This window comes from Martes martes (assembly GCF_963455335.1).
Source record: "Martes martes genome assembly, chromosome: 3".
Classification (NCBI taxonomy): domain Eukaryota; kingdom Metazoa; phylum Chordata; class Mammalia; order Carnivora; family Mustelidae; genus Martes; species Martes martes.
In genome coordinates this window covers 128,699,152-128,723,981 of record NC_137890.1, presented here as the reverse complement: position 1 = coordinate 128,723,981, position 24,830 = coordinate 128,699,152, and the positions used below count along the sequence as shown (strand labels likewise).

At 54.9% G+C, this 24,830-nt stretch overlaps 3 protein-coding genes across 11 annotated transcripts in view; 2 read left to right on the top strand and 1 right to left on the bottom strand.

Annotated features, from left to right (window-relative positions):
* The window catches only part of METAP1D (methionyl aminopeptidase type 1D, mitochondrial), an 85,820-nt gene extending 83,505 nt beyond the window's left edge, over positions 1-2,315 (top strand). For 5 of the 8 annotated variants that reach the window (XM_080799806.1, XM_080799810.1, XM_080799807.1 and 2 more), the window contains exons 8-10: positions 764-811; positions 1,728-1,806; positions 1,937-2,315. In XM_080799806.1, the coding sequence (XP_080655932.1) occupies positions 764-811; positions 1,728-1,806; positions 1,937-2,015 (206 nt within the window). In that variant the 3' untranslated portion in view covers positions 2,016-2,315. Of the gene's footprint in view, positions 1-763; positions 812-1,254; positions 1,284-1,727; positions 1,807-1,936 lie in introns of all 8 variants that reach the window. The other 3 variants (XR_013966622.1, XR_013966624.1, XR_013966623.1) reach the window with 3 other exon arrangements.
* A 4,554-nt stretch (positions 2,316-6,869) lies between these two features.
* Positions 6,870-10,783, top strand: DLX1 (distal-less homeobox 1). 2 transcript variants are annotated; one of them, XM_080799496.1, is made up of 3 exons: positions 6,906-7,586; positions 8,276-8,475; positions 9,622-10,783. In XM_080799496.1, exons 1-3 carry the CDS (start codon positions 7,274-7,276, stop codon positions 9,874-9,876), a joined length of 768 nt encoding a protein of 255 aa, XP_080655622.1. In that variant the 5' UTR covers positions 6,906-7,273; the 3' UTR covers positions 9,877-10,783. The 2 variants fall into 2 exon arrangements, with proteins under 2 accessions (XP_080655623.1, XP_080655622.1); XM_080799497.1 differs by lacking the exon at positions 8,276-8,475 and having other exon boundaries at positions 6,870-7,586; positions 9,622-10,777.
* Positions 10,784-21,080: 10,297 nt separating this feature from the next.
* On the bottom strand, positions 21,081-24,530 carry DLX2 (distal-less homeobox 2). Its single transcript, XM_080798979.1, has 3 exons — positions 23,768-24,530; positions 23,078-23,262; positions 21,081-22,589 (listed from the first exon to the last, which is right to left on the bottom strand). The coding sequence occupies exons 1-3, from the start codon at positions 24,159-24,161 to the stop codon at positions 22,167-22,169; spliced, it is 1,002 nt and encodes a 333-aa protein (XP_080655105.1). The 5' UTR covers positions 24,162-24,530; the 3' UTR covers positions 21,081-22,166.
* Between the last annotated feature and the right edge of the window lie 300 nt (positions 24,531-24,830).

The window sequence follows — 24,830 nt, the reverse complement described above, 5'->3', positions numbered from 1 at the left end:
CCTGCTTTTCACTGCCTGAGTGTGCACCTGACAATGAGAAGGCAAGGGTAGGTCAGAGACAGTGGTTAGGGTAGGAGGCAGTTCTGTAGAGTGCCTCCAAGGGAGGCTGCACACCTGGACAGGGACCGAAGGAAAGTTGGGCCTTGACCTGTGTGCTTGGGGTTGGAGCAGTCCCTAGAAGAAATGCTGGTAGAACCCTATTCCCTGAAGATCCCCGTGGACCCAGCAGGTCAGAATTCCTTTTGCACTAAAGAGCCCCACCTGCGGCAGCTCAGGAGCACAGAAAGAGTGTCTCAGGCGTGTGCCCCACCCTGCACCAACACTTGGAGTTATTTCAAGTCACCCCTGTCCTAGCCTCCTGCTTTAACCTGCACCCTAAGGGGCTGCCTTCCCTTTGTATCAGTTCCTCAAGATGTCTTTCTTTTTGGGGTGGTGGGCAGTGCCTAGGACCCAGTGAAGGCAGGAGACCTGGAAGCAAGTGGCCAGGGAACTGTGGAAGTTGTCTAAAGCATACACCAGGTGTCTAAAACACCCTAGCTGCCTCTGCTAGCCCTTGGTACACCCTTCCCAGGGGCCTTGACCCCAAGCAAAGAAAATGCGAAGCCTAAGGGTCAAAACCCCTTCTACCCTAAAAGAAAAAATAAATTAAAAAATAAATAAATAAAGTGACCAAGGTCTTTTTGAACAATCCTGCCCCTCTAATTCTGTTTCTCCCTTTCTCTCCATTTCTCACTCCCCCTACCCTATATTTTTTGTTTTGCAGCAAATGACAGCGATCTACTCATGGAGGAGGGAATGGCATTCACCATAGGTCAGTGCCCAAGCTTCCCTTTAGAGAGCCCTGGCTCCCTGGATCAAGGCAGCAGTGCTGGCCTGGGCCAGGCAGTCCCGTGAAGAAATAATAAAGCCAATCAGCGTAATGAAATAATTCAGATGCATAGCAAATCTGATTAAATAATATCCTCGAGCCCCATCTTCCTAAATCAGATACTTACCGACACATTTAGGAGACGGCAGCCATCCAACCTCTAATTCTGTTACGAGCATAATGCAGTGTTTGGTGTTTTTTTGTTGTTTTGGTTTGGTTTGGTTTTGGGGGTGTTTTTGGTTTGGTTTGGGGTTTTTGTTTTTGTTTTTGTTTTTTTCCAGTAACACCCAGTAACTAGAAGTGATCATGTCCCTTGCTCCCTGTCTGGCCGCCCGTTCCTGGCTAATCATGTGACTGGTGTCACCACCAAATTCCAATCATCTAAGACCCTAAAGGCATCATATTTCTGACTGCGGTACTTAATGGAGAAGCAATTAGAGTGAAATAAGAAAATTGTTATTTGCTGATTAATGAACATTTTAAGCATGTTTTAAAAATTCAAATATTTTAAAAAACTGACTGGTATTTATAAGAGGGACTGGTGTTTGGGTGGTTATTATCCACAGGGTCCTAATTAAGGCTTGATTAAAATGCCCTTTTTTTCTTAAAAAAATTACGAACGAGGCAACTTCATACATTTTTGAATGAGGTAGTGTTTCCTCTTCCTACTGTTTAGTTTGGAATATACTATGTAAGCAACATCAATTATCAGCCCTTGTGAGATGACAACAGGAACCCGTGGGGGAAGCACTTGGGGGGAGGGGAGGAGAAACTTCTTCTCTTTTTTCCGTAATCAGCCGGAACAATATTTGACAAGAATGTGATTAGATCACTGCAGTAAATATTTTCCCTCTTACAGAGCCAATCATAACCGAGGGATCTCCTGAATTTAAAGTCCTGGAAGACGCCTGGACTGTGGTCTCCCTGGACAATCAAAGGTGTTTGCTTTCTGTGCCACTGCTTTGAGATGCCGTGGGAAGGGAGATTGGTCCGACGGCTCCCGCGAGCTGCTGTTCCCCACCCCGCCGGCGCTCTCGCGCCTTCTGACCGCTGTGGTGTGTGTTTCAGGTCCGCCCAGTTCGAGCACACAGTTCTCGTCACGTCGGGGGGCGTGCAGATCCTGACCAAACTGCCCCACGAGGCCTGAGGAGCCGCCCGCAGGTCGCAGAGGCCGGGCGCTTTTTATCCTAAATTGCCGAAATCCAGCTGGAGAACTTTTAGAAGACACAGGCAAAACGGGAGGTCACGCAGTAACCAACCTAGCTTCTCGTCTTGGAAAAACCTCGGGGCTTCGGAGAGAGGGTGGGCTTGGCTTCCCATCGAGGGAAACGATTCTGGGGGCAAACGGGGACGCCCTGGTTTGGAAGGCGAAGGATTTCTAGAAATGCGTGGTTTTCTCTTCCCCTTGCCTTGACTGCCCAAGTAAAAGCTTTCCCCTTCTAAGCCCATTGTGTCTGTTGTCCTTGCGCCTCTGACAGATACTAGAGGGAGAGGGTGGCTGGTTAATTTTTGAGTCTCTGAACTTCTCACATCTGTGGTTGGGGGAAAGAATGAGCCTAGATGTTAGCTGGGAATTTTTTAGAAGTCTCTTCTTTTCCCCTTATGGATCCCACGTTGGCACTAAACCCCTTCCAATTCTTTTCCCTTCATAGCTGCTTTGGGATGAAAAGATTAGCTAGCAAACCGTGGGGTTGGTTACACATATTTCCTTGCCTGTGAACCCTGCGTCTGGCCTCCACACTGCTTTATTAGTCCACACACAGGGCTTTTCTGGTTCCTGTGGCTCTTCTGGCTCTTCCTCACATCCCTCATCCTGCCCCGAGCAGCCATCCCTGAGGTTACTTTTGAGGAACCCTCTCGCCCCTCCATCTCTTTCTCTCTCTCTCTCTCTCTCTCTCACACACACACACACACACACACAAACACAGTCTGTTGCACTAGAAATTCGAACATTGCCCCCTCCCTATCCAGATGTGAACACTGTCCGGCTGTCTAGCGCCTAAGCTGACCTCTCCCTGTATCCGCCCCCTTTGGACTGTGCTCTCCTGCTGGAGACCCAGAAGATTCTAGGAGAAGAAGATATGGAAACTTTTGAGGGCAAGAGCCAAGTTAGCTGGGATTGGAACTGGCAAGCCTGAAGCTCCACCAGCTTCAGAAGCAGAAAATCCAAGCACTCACATTCTGCATTTCCCAAAGGCCCATTCTGATCAGAATACCCTGTCTTCCTCAGCAGGAACTACACCCCCCAGCACCTGCTCACCCCTGGGCTCAGGTGAAGAGGTGCCTGGCGTCCAGTAGGCACATAGAGAATAGCCCCCCTCTGATTATGGTTTTAGGAACAACTTCTGTGAAGGTGTCCAGGCAGTCAGGAGTTGTGCTAACTTTTGTTTCTACTGAAGCGGGTTTTACAAAGTTGCCACGCACTAAATACAGCTTGGGCTGGAGAGCACCGAGGAAATGCAAGCACCTGTAGTTGCCATGACAGGTGGTCTCTGTGATCAGGACCCAAGAGGCAGCTGTCTTTGTGACACAAAGTGTAGGGAGAAGAGATAGGAAACAGGCCAGTAAGTGCCCTTGGAGAAGTGGCTAGTTCAAGCTCTCCCCGAGCGTGGATTCTCTTGTGCATCCTCCAACCCTTCCAGCCCCCTTTCTCTGCACTCAGGGATGGAGAATTTGGACAGAGGTGATTCCAATTCAAGTGGATCTGAGAACTGGAAAAGGTGAGGGAGGGATTGAAGATTTACAAAGCCCACAGAAAAATTTTTCAGAGTTCTTGAGACATTGTCCAAGCAAAGGCCTAGAGACTGAGACTGCTGCTCTCCAACAATCATTCTCCAGGAAAGAACTGGGCCCAGATGGCCTTGGGAGAGGTTTGCCAGATAATGATTTCACTTCTCTCCTAGAGGAATGAGATTGCAAGGTTCGCCGCTTAGCTTATCTTATCTACGGATCAGTTTACTCCAAGTTCCCCAAGAGTAATTTTATTAGGACCACAGGGTTTTACCAACCACTGGGATAACATGCTGTTTGTGCAGCAATTATTCTGCGGTGGAAGTATTCATGGGACAGGTTTATAATCCTATTTATTAAAGTAACTAGTTTAAGCCTAGTTTAAACATGATACCCACATATATGTACATACACCAGCACCACCCAATGTCAGCAGCTCCGTTGGAAACAAACTTGATTTAGAGCGAACTCCGTTTAACATGCTTTGAAGTTGAAGTTAGAAAGATTTAAAAATACCTTGTGCACCACCACCGCCACCACCATCACCTTCCGGTTGAACGGGCCCCAGACCTCACCCCGGGGCCGCTGGGATTTCAGCCAACGCGTGGCTACGGCTGACACCACCAGACTCGGGTCCTGCGGTGTCTCCCACTACTCGGAATCCGGGACTCAGGATAAACGTGAGAGTTTTGTTTCCTGTCGTAGTTGGGACCGGCAAAGATCTAAGCAAACCAGCGTTTCAGAACAGGTGTCGTCTTAGCAGTGTGGGTGGGGTGCGGTGGGAGGGATCCACTCCGGGCTCACCAAGTGGAGATAAGGTCGCACACTGCGAAACTGCTCCAGGCCGGGTGTCTCAGTGCCCGAGGGGCCCTGGCTCGGCCGCACCTCCCTGGACCTGCTTCTCTGGGGCTAAGAAATAATCCCCGAGTATAGACACTTCCTCGCCCACATATAATTCATTTCTAAAATAAACAAGGCTCTGAAGCCATTTCCCGAGGGACGGCGTCCTTTGTTCCACGGAGCCAGCCCGGTCCTCTGCAGGGGGAAGGCTTGGATTTCTCCTTCCAGATTTGGACAGAGAGCCCTGTAGACGACAGTCGCGACCCGTGGCTGCCTCTCTCCCCTCCCCCCATCTTACAGTTCTCTGGCATAAACTGGCCACGGGCCGCCCAGCCCTCGGGTTTCCTCGCGTATAGCCCTGAGCGCCAGAAGTCAACAGCCACTTCCCTCGGTCCCCACCCCGACCCGGCGCCAGCCGCGGCGATCACTTACGTGGGCAGGGCCCGCTAGAGGTGCGCGCAAGAGACCAGGGGCCCGGGCGGCATCCGTGCTGCTGTGCAGAACGCACCGCACCGCACCGCACCCCGAAACAGGCGCTAGGAAGGAGCAATTAAAACCACAAGTGCAACACGGAAATCAAGAGGAGTCGAGCGGCTCCAGGAGTAGTCTGTTGGCGGAGTCATTAGCTGGTTGTTGCTACAAAGCATCGCCCTGTGGTTCTGTGATTAAGGGGGAAAAATCTTTCTAAACGTTGGCAAACCAGTTATTGGTTTGAAGGATTTTTTTTTTTTTGCTTTTGTTTTCCTTTTTGCTCCAACCACGCTGCCTGAAATATTGCTACCCCCAATATCATGCCCTTAAACCAAAGGAGAGGAATTCCGCGGGCAGCAGCTGCGGCTACAGAAGTTAAAAAAGAGAGAAGCCCCTTCCACTAATATCTGTAACGACAGCACCGATGTAATTTGTTTTGAATGTTCATTTTTATTGGTGTTCCCTCTGCCAAAATGTGCTTGATTACAGAACAGAGGTTTGTCCTGTGATCATTGCGCACTCCAGACAGGGGAAGGTGCAACACCGAAGGTTCAGCTCAGGCCAGATCAAATCCCGGGCTGTTTAACGCTGAAAGGCTGCATGTTGCTATTAGTGTTAAATATATGGCTAATTATGCGTATGAAAATTAAACATCAGTGTTATGCTAATGGGGCGCCTTCAGCTGCGGATCCGAGCACTTGAGACTACCATTTAATCAAATGAATCAGTAACTAATACATCTGCACGTGTGAACTTTCACAAGATCATTTCCCTGTTCCCGTCACACCGTTAAATTATGAAAGAAATAATTATCAACACTTTCTAATTACCTAACAAAGTAATTTGGGATTCACCGTGGGGCTGGCGGGATGGGGAACCAACAGCCCCTCGCAGACAGCGTGGTGCGCGCCACGCCTCGTGGGGGTGGCTGTGTGGTGGCGGCGGCGGGGGGCTTTTGTGCGCTTTTCTGTACCTAGCGCCCCAGAAGATAGAAGGCGCCCTGGCAGCTTTTGCCAGCCCTGCCCCCAGGCCCAGGGGCGCCCGCTTTGACCACTGGAGATGAGGAGGATCCCGGGCGACAATGAGAGACATGTCTGTAACCAGATCTGCGAGCCTACCACTGGCCTGGTTTTGCTGCGGGTTTCCGGGGTCCACAGGACTCGTAAACCCCGGGTACTCTTGCCAGACCCTAGGAGGCCGGAAAATGACCACCCGGTATCCGAGGCTCAAGCCGAACTGAGCACGCCGGCTCCTCGGCTCCACTCAGCGCCGCGCCCTTGGGGCGAGTGAGTCCAGGGCATTCGGCGCAGAGTGAGTGGAGGGGAGAGGGAGGCGGAGGAAGGTTGGGAGGGAAAGAGGGGGTGTGTGTTGGGGGGAGGGGGCGGTGCGGTCGCCTTTCCTGGGTGGAGAAGCGCGGGTTCCTGGCTCTCCGCGCGCTCTGCTTTAATCAGACCGGTGCAGCCTCGAACTGGAGTGGCCAGCTGGGCCTGGAGCAATGCGAGCGGGCCCCAGGGAGCGGCGGCGGCGGCGCGGCGGCCGAGTGAGTGAGTTCGCCCGGAGGGCCCCAGACCCGACCCCAGGGATGTGGCAGAGAGGATCCTGGCCGGGGAGGCGCGGCCAAGGAGAGCGCTGGGCTAGGCACACGACTCTCGAGAGGACAGCACTCTGCTGGCCGCCTCTGGTGCCACCGCCCCCCCCCCGCCCCCGCAGTGCGCGACTTCGCGCTCCCAGGCCGCGGCCGGGCTCCAGAGCCGCCCAAGCTGAGCGCTGGACCGGGTGACGGCGGCTAGGAGAAGCAGTTCCCCTGTCCCGGTGTGGGGGGCGGGCGGAGGGTGGGGGCAGTAGTGGGGGGAGGGCGGCCGCACCGAGCGGTTGGTGGGTTTCTGGGAAGTTAGGCGCGCCGGGGAGGCGGGAGGCCGAAGAGCCACGGGCCGCTGAGGTCCCGGCGCGGGCGCTGCAGCCCATTGTGCGCTCCGCACGGCGCGCTCTGTTGCAGAGGAGCCCCGGCCGGGAAGTGTGGACGCGTTTCTCCCGAGGCCCGGCCGCCTCGCCCGCTCTAGTCCAGCGGAGCCGGAGCGCCTCGGACCAATCCCCGGTGATTATGCAAGACAGCGGACCAATCAGCTCCGCCAGCTCATGAATATTTATGACCTTGGCTGAGTCAAAGCTTTGAAGCGAGTTTGGGGAGCTCGGCAGCATCATGCTTAGACTTTTCAAAGAGACAAACTCCATTTTCTTATGAATGGAAAGTGAAAACCCCTGTTCCGCTTAAATTGGGTTCCTTCCTGTCCTGAGAAACACAGAGACCCCCAAAAGGGAAGCAGAGGAGAGAGAGAGACCCACACCCAGACCCCGCGAGAAGAGATGACCATGACCACCATGCCAGAAAGTCTCAACAGCCCCGTGTCGGGCAAGGCGGTGTTTATGGAGTTTGGGCCACCCAACCAGCAAATGTCTCCTTCTCCCATGTCCCACGGGCACTACTCCATGCACTGTTTACACTCGGCGGGCCATTCGCAGCCCGACGGCGCCTACAGCTCGGCCTCGTCTTTCTCCCGACCGCTGGGCTACCCCTACGTCAACTCGGTCAGCAGCCACGCGTCCAGCCCCTACATCAGTTCGGTGCAGTCCTACCCGGGCAGCGCCAGCCTCGCCCAGAGCCGCCTGGAGGACCCAGGTACGTGCGCCTGCCAGGGAGAGGGAGAGGAAAGGGTACGAAGGGAGAGAGGGAGAAGGAGGGTGGAAGGGTGGGAGGAAGCGGGGGGGAGGAAGAGAGAGAGAGAGAGAGAGAGAGGAGAGAGAGAGGGAGAGAGAGGTGGGGGTGGGGAGGGCGCCGGAGCAATGGAGGTTTCGGGTATCAATCTATGTATGGATCCTTGTCATAGCAAAGAAAAGATTTTTTAAAAAAATTCCACCCAACTCCCAACTATACAGCAAAGGATAAATCCGAGAGCGTCCCCTGGCACTGTCTGAGTCTCTGGGCGGCTCTGTGCGCGGAGCACACAATGCCCCTTTGGAAAACAGAAACCCACATGTGCACGTATTAGTCGCAGTAATTATTTATTGCGTAGCGCTATAAACAATGTATGCAATTAAGGGTAATTAAACCTCAACTACCGCCTGCAAAAATAGCAAACTTTCTCTGCAAAGGCAGGAACTGCACGCCTGGGAACTGCCCCAGTCCGCCTGCAGCGGCCCGGGTCCGGCCCTCGGACTTTAGGGGACACTTCCCTGGCTTTCGGACTTTCTTGAGCGTTCTCTGTCGGCCCAGCCTCTGCCATCCCTCGGTTGCCACTCGCCCTCGGCTCCCCGCACTAAAGGCTGTCCCTGCATTAACAGCAGCCCCCGCTTCTGCTGTCCCTCCAGGGGCTGACTCGGAGAAGAGCACGGTGGTGGAAGGCGGTGAAGTGCGCTTCAATGGCAAGGGGAAAAAGATCCGCAAACCCAGGACGATTTATTCCAGTTTGCAGTTGCAGGCTTTGAACCGGAGGTTCCAGCAAACTCAGTACCTAGCTCTGCCCGAGAGGGCGGAGCTCGCGGCCTCCTTGGGACTCACGCAGACGCAGGTACCTTGCCGCTGCCCCTCTGCCAAGCGGGCTCCCCGCGGCCGGCCTGCGCCCGGAGCTTCATTTCTGGCTCTCTGGGCCTCAGGGTCGGAGATTGTGTGTGTGTGTGTGTGTGTGTGTGTCCGTGTCCCATCCCTGGTTCTCCCTGCGTCTCTCCTTCCTGCCTAGTTCCCTCTGCCCGGGCTCTGTCGCTGCACTCTATACTCCGCACTGCCTGCCGCTGGGCCCTCACTCCCTGGACAATCTGATTAGGGCGTGGAAGGATTTCCCTAGACGTTTTGTTTGGGGACTCTGAGGTCACACGTGCCCGAACAACTGGAACAATAGACGCTGGGCTTAATCCCTTCTTTGCCTTCAAAGTGTGTGGCTAATCACTCAGGGCCTGGGCCGGAGCCTCTGTCTCCCTCCTCCTCCTCCTCACCGGGTTGGGGTAAGGGGAAATCCTTTCCTCTGTCTTCTCACCTCCCAAGTCCCAGACCCTGGAGGAGGAACGGGACCTTCCTTCCTGGATTGCTCTAAGACTCTGGGGAGCCCATAGGCTTTCTGATCAGGATTGGCGCAGGTTTCCAACGTCTGGGCCGGGATTTGGAGTAGAGCTGGGGAGAACAAACAGACACTAAGGAAAGGTTGATGTAAATCCAAATGAAAAGTTTAACAAAACCTTTTGGCCTCCTCAATCAGCCCCGACTCACTCAAGGGCGGAAAGGATGGAGCAAAGAGAAAGCAGGTGGCATTACAAATAAATTTCCTCCACTCCTTTCCTCCACTCGATTCTTTTATTAATGTTCATATTGGACGTGAAGACCGATGTTGTGCAGGCGCTGCTTCTTCCCCCAGACGATTGCGAGGGTCGAGCTGAGTCCCTGACAAGCGAAGGCCTGGATCCCCCCTAACTCCTCACCACCACGCCCCCTTGGCTCTCTGAGAGCTTGCCCCTGCGGGCCACCGGTGGCTGGCAGCCTGGCCTCCGAGACTTTGGTTTTTATAGGTGGTGGTAGGGCTCTGCTCCTCCAGCAGGGAGCTGCCCAGTCGTGCAGGGCGTCGAGGGGGATCCTTTCTCCACTGTCCCACGGCTCCCTTATCTCCCCAACGACCACAGTAGGCACAGTGGACCTAGCCGAGTCACATTATTGTCCGCTTTTGCAGGTCAAGATCTGGTTCCAGAACAAGCGTTCCAAGTTCAAGAAACTGATGAAGCAGGGCGGGGCGGCTCTGGAGGGTAGCGCGCTGGCCAACGGCCGGGCACTGTCTGCCGGCTCCCCGCCAGTGCCGCCTGGCTGGAACCCCAACTCCTCATCTGGGAAGGGCTCCGGCGGCAGCGCGGGTTCCTACATCCCCAGCTACACGTCATGGTACCCCTCGGCGCACCAAGAAGCTATGCAGCAACCCCAACTCATGTGAGGTTGCCCGCCGGCACCCTCCCGCCTCCTTCCCGTCTCCCCCCGGCCCGGGCCCCTCCCGCCTCCCGGTCCATCCACCCCGTCCGCAAGCCCTGGGCCTGCAGAAAGGCCCAGGGGCAAAGAAGAAGGAACAGCGAAGGCAGGACGCCCGCCACCTCCTTGGAGCCCCGCGCGGTCTGGACCGGCGACTTCCTGGCGCCCAAGCCCTCGCCCCCGCCCCGGCCTACGCCGCGCGGTGACAGCAGACAGCGGCCTCCTAACGCAGGCACAAGCTCCCGAGACAGCCAGAGCAGCAAGATGAGCCAGCTGGAACCCGATTCATCGACCTTCAGCTGTGTGGGACTATCAGGAAAACAAAAACAAAAACAAAAACAAAAACAAACCCACAAAAAAACAAAAAACAATGTAGAAAAAGCAAAAGCTTTTTTTTTTTTTTTCTGTTCTGTCTCTTGTCTTCTTTCGCTCTGTATCTGTGCGCTGGCGAAGTCGAGGTCCTCGTCTGTCCGCTGTCCTCATTCTGCGGCCTCTGAAAAAAGTCGCCAGGTCGGAAGAGGCTCAGGCCAGCAGGCTGCCCAGTTCCGTGTGCTGGGACGTTTGGTCCTTTCGGACCTTCTCCTGGGCCTGCCTAACCATCTGTGTAGCTCGCTCCGGAATTGGGGGAAATTGGAGGGAGGGGGTTTTATTTATTGAGAAATGGACTTCGCCTGAGGGTGAACGTTGGCCAATTCGCATTTCTGTGGAGCGCAAGGAGCTCCTGGTCCAAGAGTACCGATGACTTCAAATGCACCCGGAAAAACGAATAGGGAGAACCTGGTGATTTTTAACTTATACAGTAACTTTTGTACTTCACTGGTATGGAGAAGTTGGAACTTAATGCTTTGCATTTTTACATGTTCCGTATTATTTTTAAAAGAAAAAAAAAGAGAAACGAAGCCAACACAATTTTCTCATCTCGGGAAAAACACTTGGTCGCTTTGCCTGGACAAGAAGGAAGATCCTAATTCCCTCCTCGGGGAGAGCGAGAGAGGACCGATGGGCAGTGAAGAAAAAAACAGGCTGGCATATACGAGTGCCCTAAAGCCAGTGAGCTTTAAAAAAAGACAAAAGCAGCACTAATCCCCAGAGGCTTGACCACAGAAAAACGCCAGGCAGCGCCCTGGACGCCCAGGCTCCAATGCAGGATCTAATCGCTGTACATATTATTATTGTTGTTAATTATTATTGTTATTATTATTGTTCCGTAAACATGTTGCACAAGCTTAGCTTTTTTTCCGTTCTGTTGTGTGTGGCTGTAAAATCTGATGCTTTGTGAAATGAGAATCTTGACATTTTACTTGTGAAATTTGGAAAATGTGATCAATTGAAATCAACCGTGTTTTGTGTTCTCTATGTCAAAGTTTAGTTTTATATTGAGAATGTTAACTTATTGCTTTGTATCTTGGGAAAAAAAGAACTTTGTAAATAAGTTATAAAGTTTCTTTGAGACAGTAAAATTATGGTTTCGAGAAAGAACTGCTGTCTGGTGTACTGTGTGAGGGGTGCTGTGGGCTGGGCTGGGCCTCCACCTCTAGGGACAGATAACGCAGACAAGAGGTAGCGACTCCTGGCTCCGGACATATCAGAATAAGGGGCAAGGCCCTCCCAGCGGCTGGCACCGTTCATTTTGCTCTGCTTCCGACCCCTAAGGGGTCTGATCCCTACCTGGGTTAGAAGGGTGGGCAGCGACTGTCTGGCAAGGGTCCTTGGAAGGGGGGATCAGGAACAGGTGCTGTGTGACGGAGCCGAGTCTCAGGAACCAAAGGGACTGTGAAGGCTGGCTGAGAGGAGATGAAAGCAGAGCTCAAAGGCAGCTGGCATGGGAGACTTGAGTGCCACCCCTCACCCAGTTACCTCGCCGGAAGCCTAGAAGACTGAAAGCAGGGACGCTGGACTTTGCCCCCTCGCCATCGCCGCGATCTGGCCTATCGGCTTTTGCTTGCCGGCTGGGCGCGCGATCCCGACGCGGAAAAGACGCGGCCAGACACCAGAAAGGGGCCGGAAGGACTCGTCTGTCCGACTACACCCAGTCGATCAGTGAGCTCCGGGGGACAGTCCCAAGGCGCCACCTGGGCCCCTCCACAGTCACTCCCACTCACTGGGCTCCTCCACCACGAGAAGCCCCTTTCCTCCTAATGATCCCCAGCTTCTCTCCGCGCCCAGATGGAAATGCCAAGGGAGGGGCAGGAGGACTCCATTGACTCCTTGGAACCCAGGCGCCGGCTGAGTCAAGACCTCCCTCCCACCCCACCCCCCAACCCTAGCCCGACAGTCCTGAGGCCAAGTCTGTAAGGGGGCACTTCCAGTGAAACGTTCCGATGAATTCTCTCCGGGAGAAAGTGGACTCCGATCAACTAGAACCAGATCGGCTCCCTCCACCCGGTGGCCCGGTGTCTCACCCCAACCTCAACCCCAGACCCCACAGCCAAGCGGAGGAAGCTCAGGGAAGCTGCGGGCCTCGACGGACTGCTTTGAGCGATTCCCTCTTCCCTCGCATTCGCCTTGCGACACTGCTTCTTACGGGCTGGCCCTCCGCCTTTGGGGGACCCTTTGCAGCGCGCGGTGGGGAGCAAAGCGGGGAAGGCAATGATCTGTGTTGTGACAAGCACCCATTTTTCAATTGGTGCTGGTGAAAGAGCAGATGCTCCAGGCTCTTCTGACGCCCTTTGGGAAGGGGAGGGGAAGTGGTGGAGGGGCGGTGATGGAGGGAGCTGGGGAAATAGTGGGGGATGGAGCCGGGGACCTCGAGGCCCCTTCAGGGTTTGGGATTGGGGCATTTCCTCTCCCGCTGGTCTCCAGAACCCGGAACGCAAACCCGGGAGACCGAATCTCCGAGGCGGGAGCGGACGGGCCTTAAAGCTGAGAGGGAGAACGGGATTTCCCAGGCTGGGTTCCGCCGAGGGGTAGGGAACTTTCCGGATTTGGTTTTCCCTGGAGATGTGACTTTGCCAAAGGCGAGGTTTTGGTGGGTTGCTCTCCCACCAGCCAGGACCCAGCGCCTGAAGCCACAGGCAAAATCTGTTTGGTCAAGCGGATTTTAATATTTTGAGATATTAGCTTATACTAATTTAATAATCTCTTGCTAACAGTTCAAATAGAGAAATTATTAGTTTTAGCTCAACGAAGGCGGTCTTTAGTTAGGCTCTATTATAATTATAAGCGGTTGCACTTTTAAAAAATGTTAATCTCAATATAGGCCTAATTAATGCTGCCTTGTTACTGACAAGTAGTTCATCAAATATCTGATTCAAAGATTTTCATAATGAGTATATTAATTAAACTATGAATAATCTAAAGGTGGTTATATTTAAACAATACCTCATTATAATGATTAAATACTGATTTCGAATATTATGTCTTAACAATTGTCACTTAGAAAACACAACCTTTCCTTATGTATGAGTCTGTAATGGCAAAATGCAATTTTGGGATTTTTTTCTCCTTGTTCAAAAAATGTGAACCTCATTTTAAAACACTTCTGAAATAGGTTACACACAGCTTAATGATTATCAAAATGACTCTTTTCTGCAAAAAAAGACCCCAAAGTGCGCGTACAGCTGCAAACCCAAGAGGGTCAGCATCATTTCACTGTATTCTCTTCTTGATTACAAGCCGGGCCCATCAAACACAACATAATTACAGTAATTTCAGGTTTATTTATTCTAATGCAGTTTCCCCATCTCTCTGGTAATTATGAGCAATTTTTTCGCCCAGGGAATCTTTTTGCATTAACAAAAGAGATAACGCACTGAAAGCCAAATTTGCTGTGCATTGAGAAAAGGGAAAAAAAAAATCAAATAGGTGCGAGCTGCCATCTCTGCAATTCTCTGGTACCGGAGCCGGCAAATTGCTTGCAGGTGTATGGAGCAAGCTTGTCAATGGCCAGGCCTCCAAATTAGCAAATGCACAGCGTCGAAGTAGTGAAGACAGACTTAGCAAAATTGCCAAACAACAGATACCTCTTTAATATCTTCTCTCACACACACTAGCTCTAAAAGGGGCAGGGGTGGGGGGGGTAGGGGCACAAGCAACAATCCCCAGCCCCTTTCCCACTGGTCTTGGCTTTCATAAGCCTGGGACTGAGTGGTCCTGCAAGTGGTAGTCTAGTTGTCCAAGAATCCAGGTTCTAAATCTAGGCAATATTTTAAAAATCTGAAATTGGAAACGTGTTTATAGTTCACAGTTTTCCTTCATCGATTATTATGTTTTATTTTTCTTTCTTTCTTTTCGGGATCTGAACCTGGGCTGGGTCAGATGGCTCTTCAGCCTTCGCCTAGTCTGTGCTAGTTTGAAGAGCTACAAAAAGTTTAAAAAATTCCTCTACCGATATGCACAGAAATATGAATTTATTCTTAGAATTATTTGATGGAGAAATAACTAAATCGCTCCTCTTGAAGAAATTGTCCATTTCTGTCACCTATGGAAAGGTAGGTCTGGGTGCTGGTTATGGAACCTGAGATGCTTGATCCCAAGAAAAATTAAGAGGAAAGAAGCAACCCAGGTCCCCGGCTATATTTTTTTTATCCTGTTATCTATCTTTTTCATTCTGTATCTTTTGAAAACCGATTTCAGAATTATCTGGGTTTTGTCAAGCCACTGCCTGGGTTAAACATCTGAAATCACAGGCTAAAGCGAACTTTTCTGCTCCTCATCCCACACAAGCCATAGGCACCTCCATCAAATGCAGTATGGTGGGTAAGGGTCTGTCCCTCCCATGACTCAAAGAAACCCTCCTTCGGTCCCCAGCTTCACAGCAGCCCCCAACTCCAGTGTAGACAGGCAAACGGCTCTAAAGGGTGCCTTCCCCAGGCTCAAGAAACCTGTCACCCACACCCACTCCTTTGCTACCCCCGCCCTCATCCCCCAACCTTCAGGGATTAACACTTCCTGAAACATCAAGTGTTTTTATAAAAAGGAAAAAAAATAATCCTGACATTGCTGACAAGAAGTTTTGATGGAAGAATTAGCTGGTGCATACATAATCACTCCCCCACCCTCCTACTCCCGGAGCGGGAGCCACCGCGGCGGGCGCAGCGCAGCCTTCCAACCCTCTGAAAAATGAAACCAGTTTCCACCCTTACCTTCTTCAGTGTCAATTTCAGATAATCTGGACACAATCTTTGCTAGATCAAATCAAAAGGGTCGAAGGCGGCATTTGGCTGGGAGAATGACAGGAAAGAAAAGGCAAAAAAGGGAAAAAAAAGAAAAAAAAAGAAAAATAGGAAATATAAAACCGACCAAACCAGATCAAAACAAAACCAGAAAACCAAAAAGAATCCCCCAGCCCCATCCTCCTATCCTGAGAGTAAAGAGTGGAAAGAGGTCTCCAGGACCAGGCTCCTCCGAGCGCCGCAGGCTTTTTGCAGCGCAGCGCTTGCAGAATAGGACTGAAATTTTCGGCTATATAGCCTCTGTCTTTATAGCTGATGAAAAAAATTGCAGATTATTAGCATAAATGTTTACTCTTCATTACGCTGATGACATTGTGCACTCGAGATCTTGGTAATCTTTGGGAAAATTATGAGTAATTTTTAAAAATTTTAAAGCAGCAGCAGTTACCATGCAATTCAGGCTAATTCTGCGTAGGCTCCGAACGGATATAATTATCGAGGAGTCAAGATGTTATGCTAAAAACTATGCATTGATATTCCCATTTATTATGTACATACAACTTTGACAATGTTGATGCTTGAAATAGCAGGAAATTGTCTTGCGCAAAAATTACAGTCCATATTAGGACATCTGAAATTGCGAAGAATTATATAGTAATTGCAGGCTTTCAGATGGGAGAGCCAGAATGCTCAAACTAGTGCAAATGTGGATAAAATTACAGATCAGAGCAAAAATTAGGGAAAAAGGGGGTCTGGGATTTTTCAGGTTGGCTATAGGATTCCGGAAGTGTCTAATGCCACATGATTGCTGCAGCTTTAGGGGAGACATTCATGCCTCAAATAGCGCCTTGGCCAGGGTGGCTTTAATTGAATTTCTTGGGCTTTTTCTTTTAATAGGGGCAAATGAGAAAATTGGCCACCTAAGGCAAATTTTCACTGTTCTCCCCTTGAACATGTCGAGAAGAGAATCCTTTCTCCGCGTGCCTGCTTTTCCGGGTTTGGATGCCACGGAAGCCCCGGGCCCCCACCCTAAATGCGGCAACTATTAAGAAAGTGACTTAGCCGGACCTCCCGCACCCTCATCCCGACACTCGTTCCTTTCTCATTTCCATTTCTACCCTCCTTCCTTCGGCCCCTTTCCCGGATTCTCGCAAGCCTCCTCACAGAGCGCCGGGTTGGGCCCAGGAATTTGCAGGCCAGGGGGCGGGAGGCGGGAGTGGGGTGCGGGAGCAGCCTTTGCATTGAGGAGTTGGTGTGAATAGGAGCCTGCAATTTGGAGGCTTTGGGATGAGGAGGAAAGAAGCTGAAGGTTGTTGGGGCCGCCCCGCGGTCCCCTAGGCCCTTCTTTGGTCAATACCGTCCCGAGATAGCGCCCCCCAGAAACACTCATTCCCCACTTGGGCGGCGCTTCTCTAGAGCGCTGAGACACCCTGCGACTTTAAGAAGCTGAGGCCAGGGCCGAGGAGGGATGGGGCGGGGCGGGGGCTGCCCCGGAGGAGGGGGCAATGCGGCGGCTGCGGGCGGGTGAATCCACCTGGTGTGCGGCCACCTCTCGGCGCATCCTAGACTTGGTCGAGTTCCAGGGCCAGAAATCCCCATTGTTCCGTGAGCGACGATTTAATTTCTAGGGTGTCTGAGACTCCTGCACCCCCAAAAGAAGGGCAGGAACGGGAGTGTGGGAAGCCCGCCATGTTTGCTCCGTTGGGGCCCAAGTCTGCCCTCTGGGATTACCCCCGGTCTCTCCAAGTCCAGTCCTTCCCTCCCTCTCGCCTCTTCTCCGTCCCCTAAATTCTAATCCTCTGTCCTGCAGCCCCCGCTTGCCCCACGCAGCTCTTCACCACCTTCCCGGGCTTCGCACCTGATCCTCGCGCTCCCCCGCCCCCCAACTCCTCTCTCTGGCGGGACCCGACCCGGGACGCAGCTGGTGGCACCAGGGCTGCCGAGAATTCTGCAAACGGCCTCCGGACAATCGCGGGAGCGCAGCCCCACTGCCCGCAAATCGCTGAGACTCAGTGGTGTTTGCGGTCTGGCCCGACCCTGAGGACCAGCGAGCAGTCGGAGTCGGAGCAGGAGGTGGCCCCTGCAAGAAAGGTCTCTAGAGACTGTGCCTGTTCTCACGTGGAGGCTCCGAGTGGCTGCTCTTCCAAGACCTGCCTGCTCTTTCTTTTTAGAAACATATTGTCTCCCCCGCCCCGCCGGGCCCCAGGCCCCAGGGCGGAATGTAACATCTTGTAATGTGGCAATCACTGCCAAAGCCGTCCCTGCGAGGGGAACTCCTGCCAGGGGGGCCTCGGAGTGCTGTGGGGCCTCCGCATCCGCCCCCGCTGGTGTGTCTAAGGGGGGAGGGGGCGGGGCAGCAGGAAAAGCGCGCGGGGCAGATCCCAATGGGGAAGGAGGTCCCGGCAAAGTGAGGCTTCTCTGGGGCTGTTTTGGGTGTCATGACCCCGCCAGAGCGCTCCAGTCTCCGGAAAGCCTGGTCCAACAGGGCCAGGGACTCGCGTAACTGGAACCTTAGGATCGCGCCCCACCCCCTCGCTTCTGGGGACCCCAAAAGAGAATGCAGGGAAGGTATTTTAGGAGGAAAAGAGATCTGTAGCTTCATTTTCAAGGAGGTGTCTGATCCTCAACAGGTTTAAGGCACTGGTGGTCGCTGTTCCTTGGCGGGAAAGGAGCCGGCTTTTGACTTTTGAGCTAGTGTTTGGGACGGGGAACTCGGGGGTGGGCGGAGTGGGGGAGTTGCTCCTGGGTTTTACCATCAGGGACCACGAATTTTTTTTTTTTTTGAAAGGCAAGGGGGCTTTCTGGTCCCCAGTATCGTGTTCCCCTTCGAGGGGGCTTCTAACACTGGAGGGGACCATTCCACCACATCTGCCCTCCTCCCTTTACCCCTCTTTCCCTCCTCTCCCCTTTGACCGCTGAACTGTTTGTAAACAAAGACCCAGTTTTGCAGCGCACTCTCCGCCCCCATCAAACCTGATACTTCCCCCAAACTCGCCCCACCAGTCTCGGAAATTCTTACACAGGACGGATATTCACAATTTTCACAAGTAATCCTGAAAGAAAGCCGAGGGGAAGCCTCTTAAACGGTCCCACATTGCAGCCGCGCTGATTAGGCCCGGGATCCGTTCCCTTTCTTCTCTGCTCTCCCTAGCCCGGGAGCTGCGGGGCGGGCGGCAGGAATTCGGGGCCGCGGGAGGGGGGTGTGTCTACACCCAGCGGAGCACCCGGGGCTGGGTGGCCAGCGCGCCCTGGGGCGGGGAGGGGGCAGAGGGGCGGGAACGGGACGAGAAGTGGAAGAGGGAGCACCCAGGCTGCCAGCCCCGGGAATTGGAACTCAATACCAGCGCTCTGCCAGAGTTCCGAGCCACCCTGCCAGGGGGTGGAGCAGAGAGGGCCGGGCATCCCTCACTCTTCGGCTTCCCTCCCCCTGCTTCCCAGCGCTTGTCATATCCTGTCTCTGGCCTGATATTTCACGCGAGCAAATGGAAGGGGATTACAATGAAGATTTATGTGTGTTCCGAGCATGACTGGTTTCCCAGTGTAGGGAGCCGAGATCGCGGCTTCCCATTTCCATTTTTCATTCGCGCTTTGGGGAGCGCAGTCCCGCGCGGGGGGAGCGTGTCTGCTCGGCGGCGGGCTGATCACAGGGCTCCGCGTCTCTCCGCGAGCCGTGAGACTGTGAGAAAGACTTGCCAGCTCGTTGCCCCCGGCGGGGCTGGAGCCGTCCCCTGCCTCCCCCAGCCGGGCTTTGTTTGTCCCCTCGCTCACCCCTCCCCCTCCCCGCCCCCTCACTTCTGAGACCTGGGCGCATCCTCGCTTCCCGGTCTCTTTGCCCTTCTCCGGGTCTGCGGAAACGCCCCCTTCCTCTGGCCCCTGCACCCTCCTGCTCTCTGCTTCGCGGGCTCCCCGGGAAAAGACGCGCCGTGGCCCGGCGCGACCCCGCAGCCGCCGGGTGCCAGGTTCGGTGACTCCAGCGAGTCTGTGGGGCCTCGGCCCACCCCGGAGCTGGGGCCGCCCGCCCTCCCGGCTCCCAGGCTCGCTCATGCCAAGGCCTGTTGCGTGATTCCAACTTGGGCTGACATTCCCTGCCCCGGGCGCTCCGGCGTAGGCCTCTTAATCATCTTGTCTGCTGCAGATCCTCGACACCAGCCAATTTACTGCCCTGTCTCTCCTCGTTCGTTTCTGGAGGGGGAGGGGAATGCGCGCAAAGGAGGGGAGGGCACATTCAACCGCAGGAGGAAGGCTGGCACCAGCTACTGGCACTCAAAGAAAACCACGGAATTTGGAGCTGGGGGGAGGGAGAGCAGGAATGGGGTCTGCTAGGCAGCGGCTGCTTAGAGAAGTTGGAATCATAGGGTCAATGAGCTTTAGCTCTGGCCTTCCTAGCCTGGGAAAACAATGCAGGAATGGGAATGGCCACTGGATTTGTAGCTTCCCTGTTTTCCCCACAGCCCCTCTCCCTGGCCACACTCTGTTGTAAGCTAGACTCCATGCAGGCCCCAAAACTGGCCAGAAAAGTTAGGATTTGTCTCAGGATGATGGCACTGAATGTAGAAAGTCACCCCCATCTCATGTCTGCTTTCTGGCAGAGGTGATCTGAAGACACACAGGGATGGCCTGAATAGCCATCCTAGAGGAGGCCTGGATCTGGCTAGCAGGGCTCTCTGGCCTGCGCCTAATTTCCTGTCCTGTAGAGACTGGCCCCTTCAGAGGGAATGGCTGAGGTTCGGGTTCTCATGTAAGAAGGGGCCAGAGCTGAGCTCTCTCAGCTCTAGAGTGCTGCTTTTCCACATGAGGCAAAGCTGGAAAGGCTTCTGGGTCAGTCTGGACCTCATAATCACAGGCACAAGTAAAGCCTCCCTGTTTGGGGGGTATTGGGATCAAACAATACACTACTAATAGCAAAAATGAGTGCTTACTATGTGCTGGGCACCGTGTTACCTCATTACTTCATTATATGCTCACAAAAACTCTGAGATAGCTGTTTTTATTTCTTCAGTCATATAGATATGCAAACTACAGCACAGAGAGGTTAAGACGGGTAGCCCCGAATCACAGAGTTGATGATTAAACCTAAAATGCTTCCATTGTAGCCCTCAGTGCTTTGAAGGAAAGGGACTTTTAGTTCAGGCCTATATTACCCACCTACCCTTGGCCTTTGCAGAGAATGACAGAAAAAAGGGTCACTTCCCACAATGGAAGCTGGGTGGGTGGGACTCAAGGTGGAAGGCAGAGCTGAACAGTGTGTGCACATTTCCCCTCAGAGAATTTGAGATGGAAGGGTGCCACTCTCACAGCAATGTGCCTCAGTCTCTATGTGAATGTGCCTGTGTGCGTGAGTGTGCTTGTGTGGGTTTGTGTATCCGTGTACGTGGAGATGCACGTGCATCAATTTTTGTCAGTGGTGTGTGTGTGTGTGACTCAGTAGGAGTGTGTGACTGTGTGCATACTAGAGTGTGTGATAGTGTAGATGTGACTGTAAGAGTCACAGTGTGTGATTGTCTGTGTGTTAGTGCAGCCCTGTGTGCCGGGGTCGCCCTACATTCCAGAGCAGCCAACCGAGTTTCCCGAGGGCCAGGGTGACTCACTGAGATCTCAGCTCTGGCAGCCCCAGCAGGGCCACAGGGCAAGCCGAGGGGAGGGTCCAAGGTAGGGGTCTGACCCCGGCTTCTGCACGCTCGGGCTGCGACTGCAGGTCCCCCATGGCGGCTCGGAAGCTCTGCCCCGCCTGCACCATCGGTGCGGGGGCGGCAGAGACCGCCCAGGCGCGGGGCAGTGGCGCCGGCGCTGGAGGGGCCCGGCGGGCGGAGGCTGCAGCCGCCAGAGCGCAGGGTGACTCACCGCGCCTCGAGAGGGCAAACCCCGAGCCAAGACTCGAGTGCCCGCAGAGAGTGAACATTTCGGGGAGGCCCATGCCAAGCACGCCTGTTCTCGCCTCACCTCACTGCTCTGAAGCCTCTGAAAGATGGAAATGTCACTTTCTCGGCCGGCCAGGTTCCCCGCCCGGGCAGGGGGCTCGAGGCTCCAGGTCATGACACCAAGGAAAAAGGGCAGACATCCAATGAAAACAATAATTTATTTAAATAATCTCTTCATATTGTAAAATCAACATTAAGAGCATGTTGTTTTCATAATAAATAACCCCAAAATATCTTTCATTTCAAGAACAAAGACTTTAGGATAAGATAAAATAAAACCCAATCAGTAGCTTAGTTTAACTGAGAAAATTTTCAAAGGGAAAAATAAAATGGAGGTTGCTGAGGTCACTGCTAAACCGCAGTTTTCACAAGTGTGGGGGGTTACAAAAAAGTCTGAAAAGACGAGTATTTTTATACAAATAAATCAGTGGGAAAATCTGCACAGACACCTTTATTTACAAACTCTATGTCGAAGTCCAGCCTAACAATCCTGAATAGGTTTTAAAAAAGATAATTTAAACACATTTTTTTGCAGTGTCCACATATTAAAAAATCATTTTTTCCCCAACATCAAAATGAGGTCATCCGCAAAGGCACCTAAACTTTTAAAAAAATAAAAATAAAAAAACTCCACTGGTAATGGATGAGGAAAGAGCTAAGGGAGCGTTCCTGGGGGAGGGGGCGGGATCTAAGGCAGGGCAGAGGGGGGCTCCAAGGACTTGGGACAGCAGGGCAGAAAAAAAGCGGCGGGCCGCCCAGGTCACGGGGGCGAGTGGGGAGGGCGCGCAGGCCGGGGAGGTCAATCAGCCCAGCGCTGGAGCTAGGCCTGGGGGCGGGCACGGAGAAAGGAGCCTCAGAGCACCCTGGAAGCTTCGCGGGCGGGGGAGGCATCCCTCCTCCCCGACTCAGCTCGTGGCCCGCGGCAAGGAAGGCGCCCGACTGCCTCTTGGGTCGCGGAGGGGTGGGGAGGCATGTCTGAGGCGGGGCTCAGGTCGGAAAGGCGGCCAAGGCGGGCGGCCCTGGCGGGGGCCTCGAAAAACCTTCCAGTTCCCCGCCGCCCCGTGGCCGCGCGAGGGAGCAGGGCCCGTGGCGGGCCCTCCCGGGCCTCTCCTCACAGAGGGTGGGAGGCGTCCGCGGGCCAGCTGGAGGGACCCTCCGGCTCTCCGGGCGAGCACTGAGGATCACCGATCTCTGCTCTCTCAGTCTCCGGCGTAGTGTCCCTCGGGTTAGAAAATCGTCCCCGCGCTCACCGGGGCGCCCCCGCCGCCGTGGTGGTGGTGGTGGTGGTGGTGGTGGTGGTGGTGGTGATGCGGCTGCGGGGTCTGCGTTGGGTGCAGCAGGGGCGCGGCGGCTTGCAGGTGTGAGGCAGGGCCCGAGGCCTGGTGGTACCACGGGTAGTTGCCCAGGAAAGCCGAGGCCGCGCTGCTCGGGCTGGAGCCTGAGCTGCCGGCGCCGCTGCCGCCGCTGCCGGGGCCGCCACCGCTCCCCATCCGCTGCGGCGCGCTGAAGTCCCAGGAGGCCGGCGCCGACACGGGCGGCGAAGCACAAGGTGGCGAGGTGCTGGCCCCAGGGTGCTGTTCCGAAGGGATCTCACCGCTTTTCCACATCTTCTTGAACTTGGACCGGCGGTTCTGGAACCAGATTTTGACCTTTGTGGAAAAGGGACCCGAGCGTTAGTGGAAGAACCTGGATCTGGGGCAGGGGAGGGGAGGAGCGTGGAAAGCACGCGGGGCAGGTGAGCGGATCACGTGCGGAGGCCTCGGAGGCTGGGATGGCTCCCACTCTATGGGGAGGCAAAATCAGAAAATCGGAGACAGCTGGTGTGGGTGCACCGTGGTGGTGGTGACAGCGGGGGAGGGTCAGGAGGGCCAATGATTTTACCCGCTTAATCAGTACGCGCGGAAAGACTGCGAAAGCGGCTTTCTGCCCACCCGGTCCTTTCGTTTTCTCACACGCGGCGCCCCCCTGGGGGATTTCAGCTTCAGGAGTAGAAGTTTAGGCCGCCCAAGGCGCGGGCCTCGTAATCCTTAAAATTACTTTAGAAACACTTTTTTAAAACGTTGTGCCGACCCCGCCTGCTTCCCAGCCATCCCAGGCCCGCGCGCTCCTCGTTCCGCTCCAGGCCAGGAGCCCTCACCTGAGTCTGGGTGAGGCCCAGAGACGCCGCCAGCTCCGCTCGCTCGGGGAGTGCCAGGTACTGAGTCTTTTGGAAACGCCTCTGAAGAGCCGCCAGCTGGAAACTGGAGTAGATGGTGCGGGGTTTCCGGACTTTCTTTGGCTTCCCATTCACTATCCGGATTTCAGGCTCGAGGTCCTCTTTCTCTGCAACGCAACGCAACCGTGAGAACGGCACAACCGGGGAGCCCCAAAGACTTCCCGCTGGGCGTAAGCGCCTGGCCTGGGACTTGGCCTGAGCCGGGGAGCGGCTTCTCGGAGACTAGCAGGGCGCTCAGACTCCACTTCGTTAAGTGCGGACTCCCGCCGCCATGGAACCTGGGAGCTGGATTCTCCAGGAAGGGGAAGAAGGAGCCAACCGGAGAGAAAGAAGGAGCAGGTGGTAAGGAAATGAGTTGCCATGAAGCATGCACCGCGCGCCCACTCGGCCCCCTAAGGCCACGCGGTCCCACCAGCCGAGCCCCGAGGGACCTACCCAGTGACCCTCGGCAGACTGGCGGTCGAGAAGGGTAAAAGGCGCATGGCGGGCAGGGAGGGAGCAGGCAGAGTACACGGCAAGGGTTCCGGATGGATCCCCGCCCCAAACAATTTTCTCCCACCCATCCCAGGAACTAGACTGACTTGTCACCCTTGACGCCAGCGTTGTGCATACCAGGTTCGTTGTTGGCCGGGGAAGAACTGGTCCCGTAGGGTGCGTAGGAGGTGTAGGCGGCGGTGTAGCCCAGGTCGTAGCCGCTCTTGGCGGAATAAGGGACGTTGTTGAGGCCGCCGGCGTGGTACTGGTAGGAGCCCATGTGCGCGTAGGGCGAGCCCCCACTGCCGCCGCCGCCCGCCGGGTGCTGCTGGTTGGTGTAGTAGCTGCTGTCGGTAGCTGTGGATACCGGCAGTGTGGGCGACTCCTGGGGCTTGTGGAGGCTGCTGCCGTTGCTGCCGCCGGGGCCAGCGCCGCCGCCGCTTGGGGGCTGCTGGTGCTGGTGGTACGTGCTGGAGGCCGTGATCTGGGTCGAGTGCATATCAGCCACCAGACTGTCAAAGACTCCAGTCATCCTGGCCCGGGACGGGAAAGAGCAGGGGTGGCGGGCGCGAGGGGGGAAGCGAGGCGCCTCCTCCGTCTCTCCCTGTCCCCTCCAGCAGCCAATGTAATTACGGGGGGTGAGGGAGGGTGGGGAGGAAAACAAGAAATGTGGCAACGGTCTGGGCAACTCCTCCTCCGGGGGAGGCGATCACCGTGCGCTGCTCGGGACAGCTGCCGCCGGCCGCATCCTCTCTCCGCCTCTCTAACCCGCTCGGCTTCTTGCCCAGCGCCGGCTCGGGCGGGGGGCGGGCGGCGGAGGGGGCAGGGGTGGCGGGGCCAGGCCGGGGCTCCGGGAGGCGGGAGCAGGTGAGCAGCCCAGAGCGGCCTTACGATTGTCTGCGGGGCGGGTTCGGGCAGGGTGGGCATTTAACAGTCGTCACGTGAGCGCCGGGACGTCACCTAGCAACAGCCAATCCCAAGCGCCGGGCCGCGAGGCTCCGGGCGCCGGGGTACGCCCGGCCGGGGGGCTGGTCTCACCGGGCGGGCGCTGCGGCTGCTGCGGTTGCGGGCGCAGACAGGCCGCGGCTGAATGGGAGCAGCGAGGCGAGGGAGTGCGGAGTGGGGAAGGGGCGCGGTGGGGAGTCAGGGGGGCCGGCAGCAGCAGGACGGGAGGCGTGAAGACGGGGGCCGGCTCAGGGGA

Coding starts and splice junctions, on each gene's coding strand:
- DLX1 (XM_080799496.1), top strand. CDS start 7,274: ATGACCATGACCACCATGCCAGAAAGTCTCAACAGCCCCGTGTCGGGC. Junction 7,587..8,275: donor GAGCCGCCTGGAGGACCCAG/GTACGTGCGCCT, acceptor CTGTCCCTCCAG/GGGCTGACTCGGAGAAGAGC. Junction 8,476..9,621: donor TGGGACTCACGCAGACGCAG/GTACCTTGCCGC, acceptor CCGCTTTTGCAG/GTCAAGATCTGGTTCCAGAA.
- DLX2 (XM_080798979.1), bottom strand. CDS start 24,161: ATGACTGGAGTCTTTGACAGTCTGGTGGCTGATATGCACTCGACCCAG. Junction 23,263..23,767: donor CCCGGCCAACAACGAACCTG/GTATGCACAACG, acceptor GTTGCGTTGCAG/AGAAAGAGGACCTCGAGCCT. Junction 22,590..23,077: donor TGGGCCTCACCCAGACTCAG/GTGAGGGCTCCT, acceptor TTTTCCACAAAG/GTCAAAATCTGGTTCCAGAA.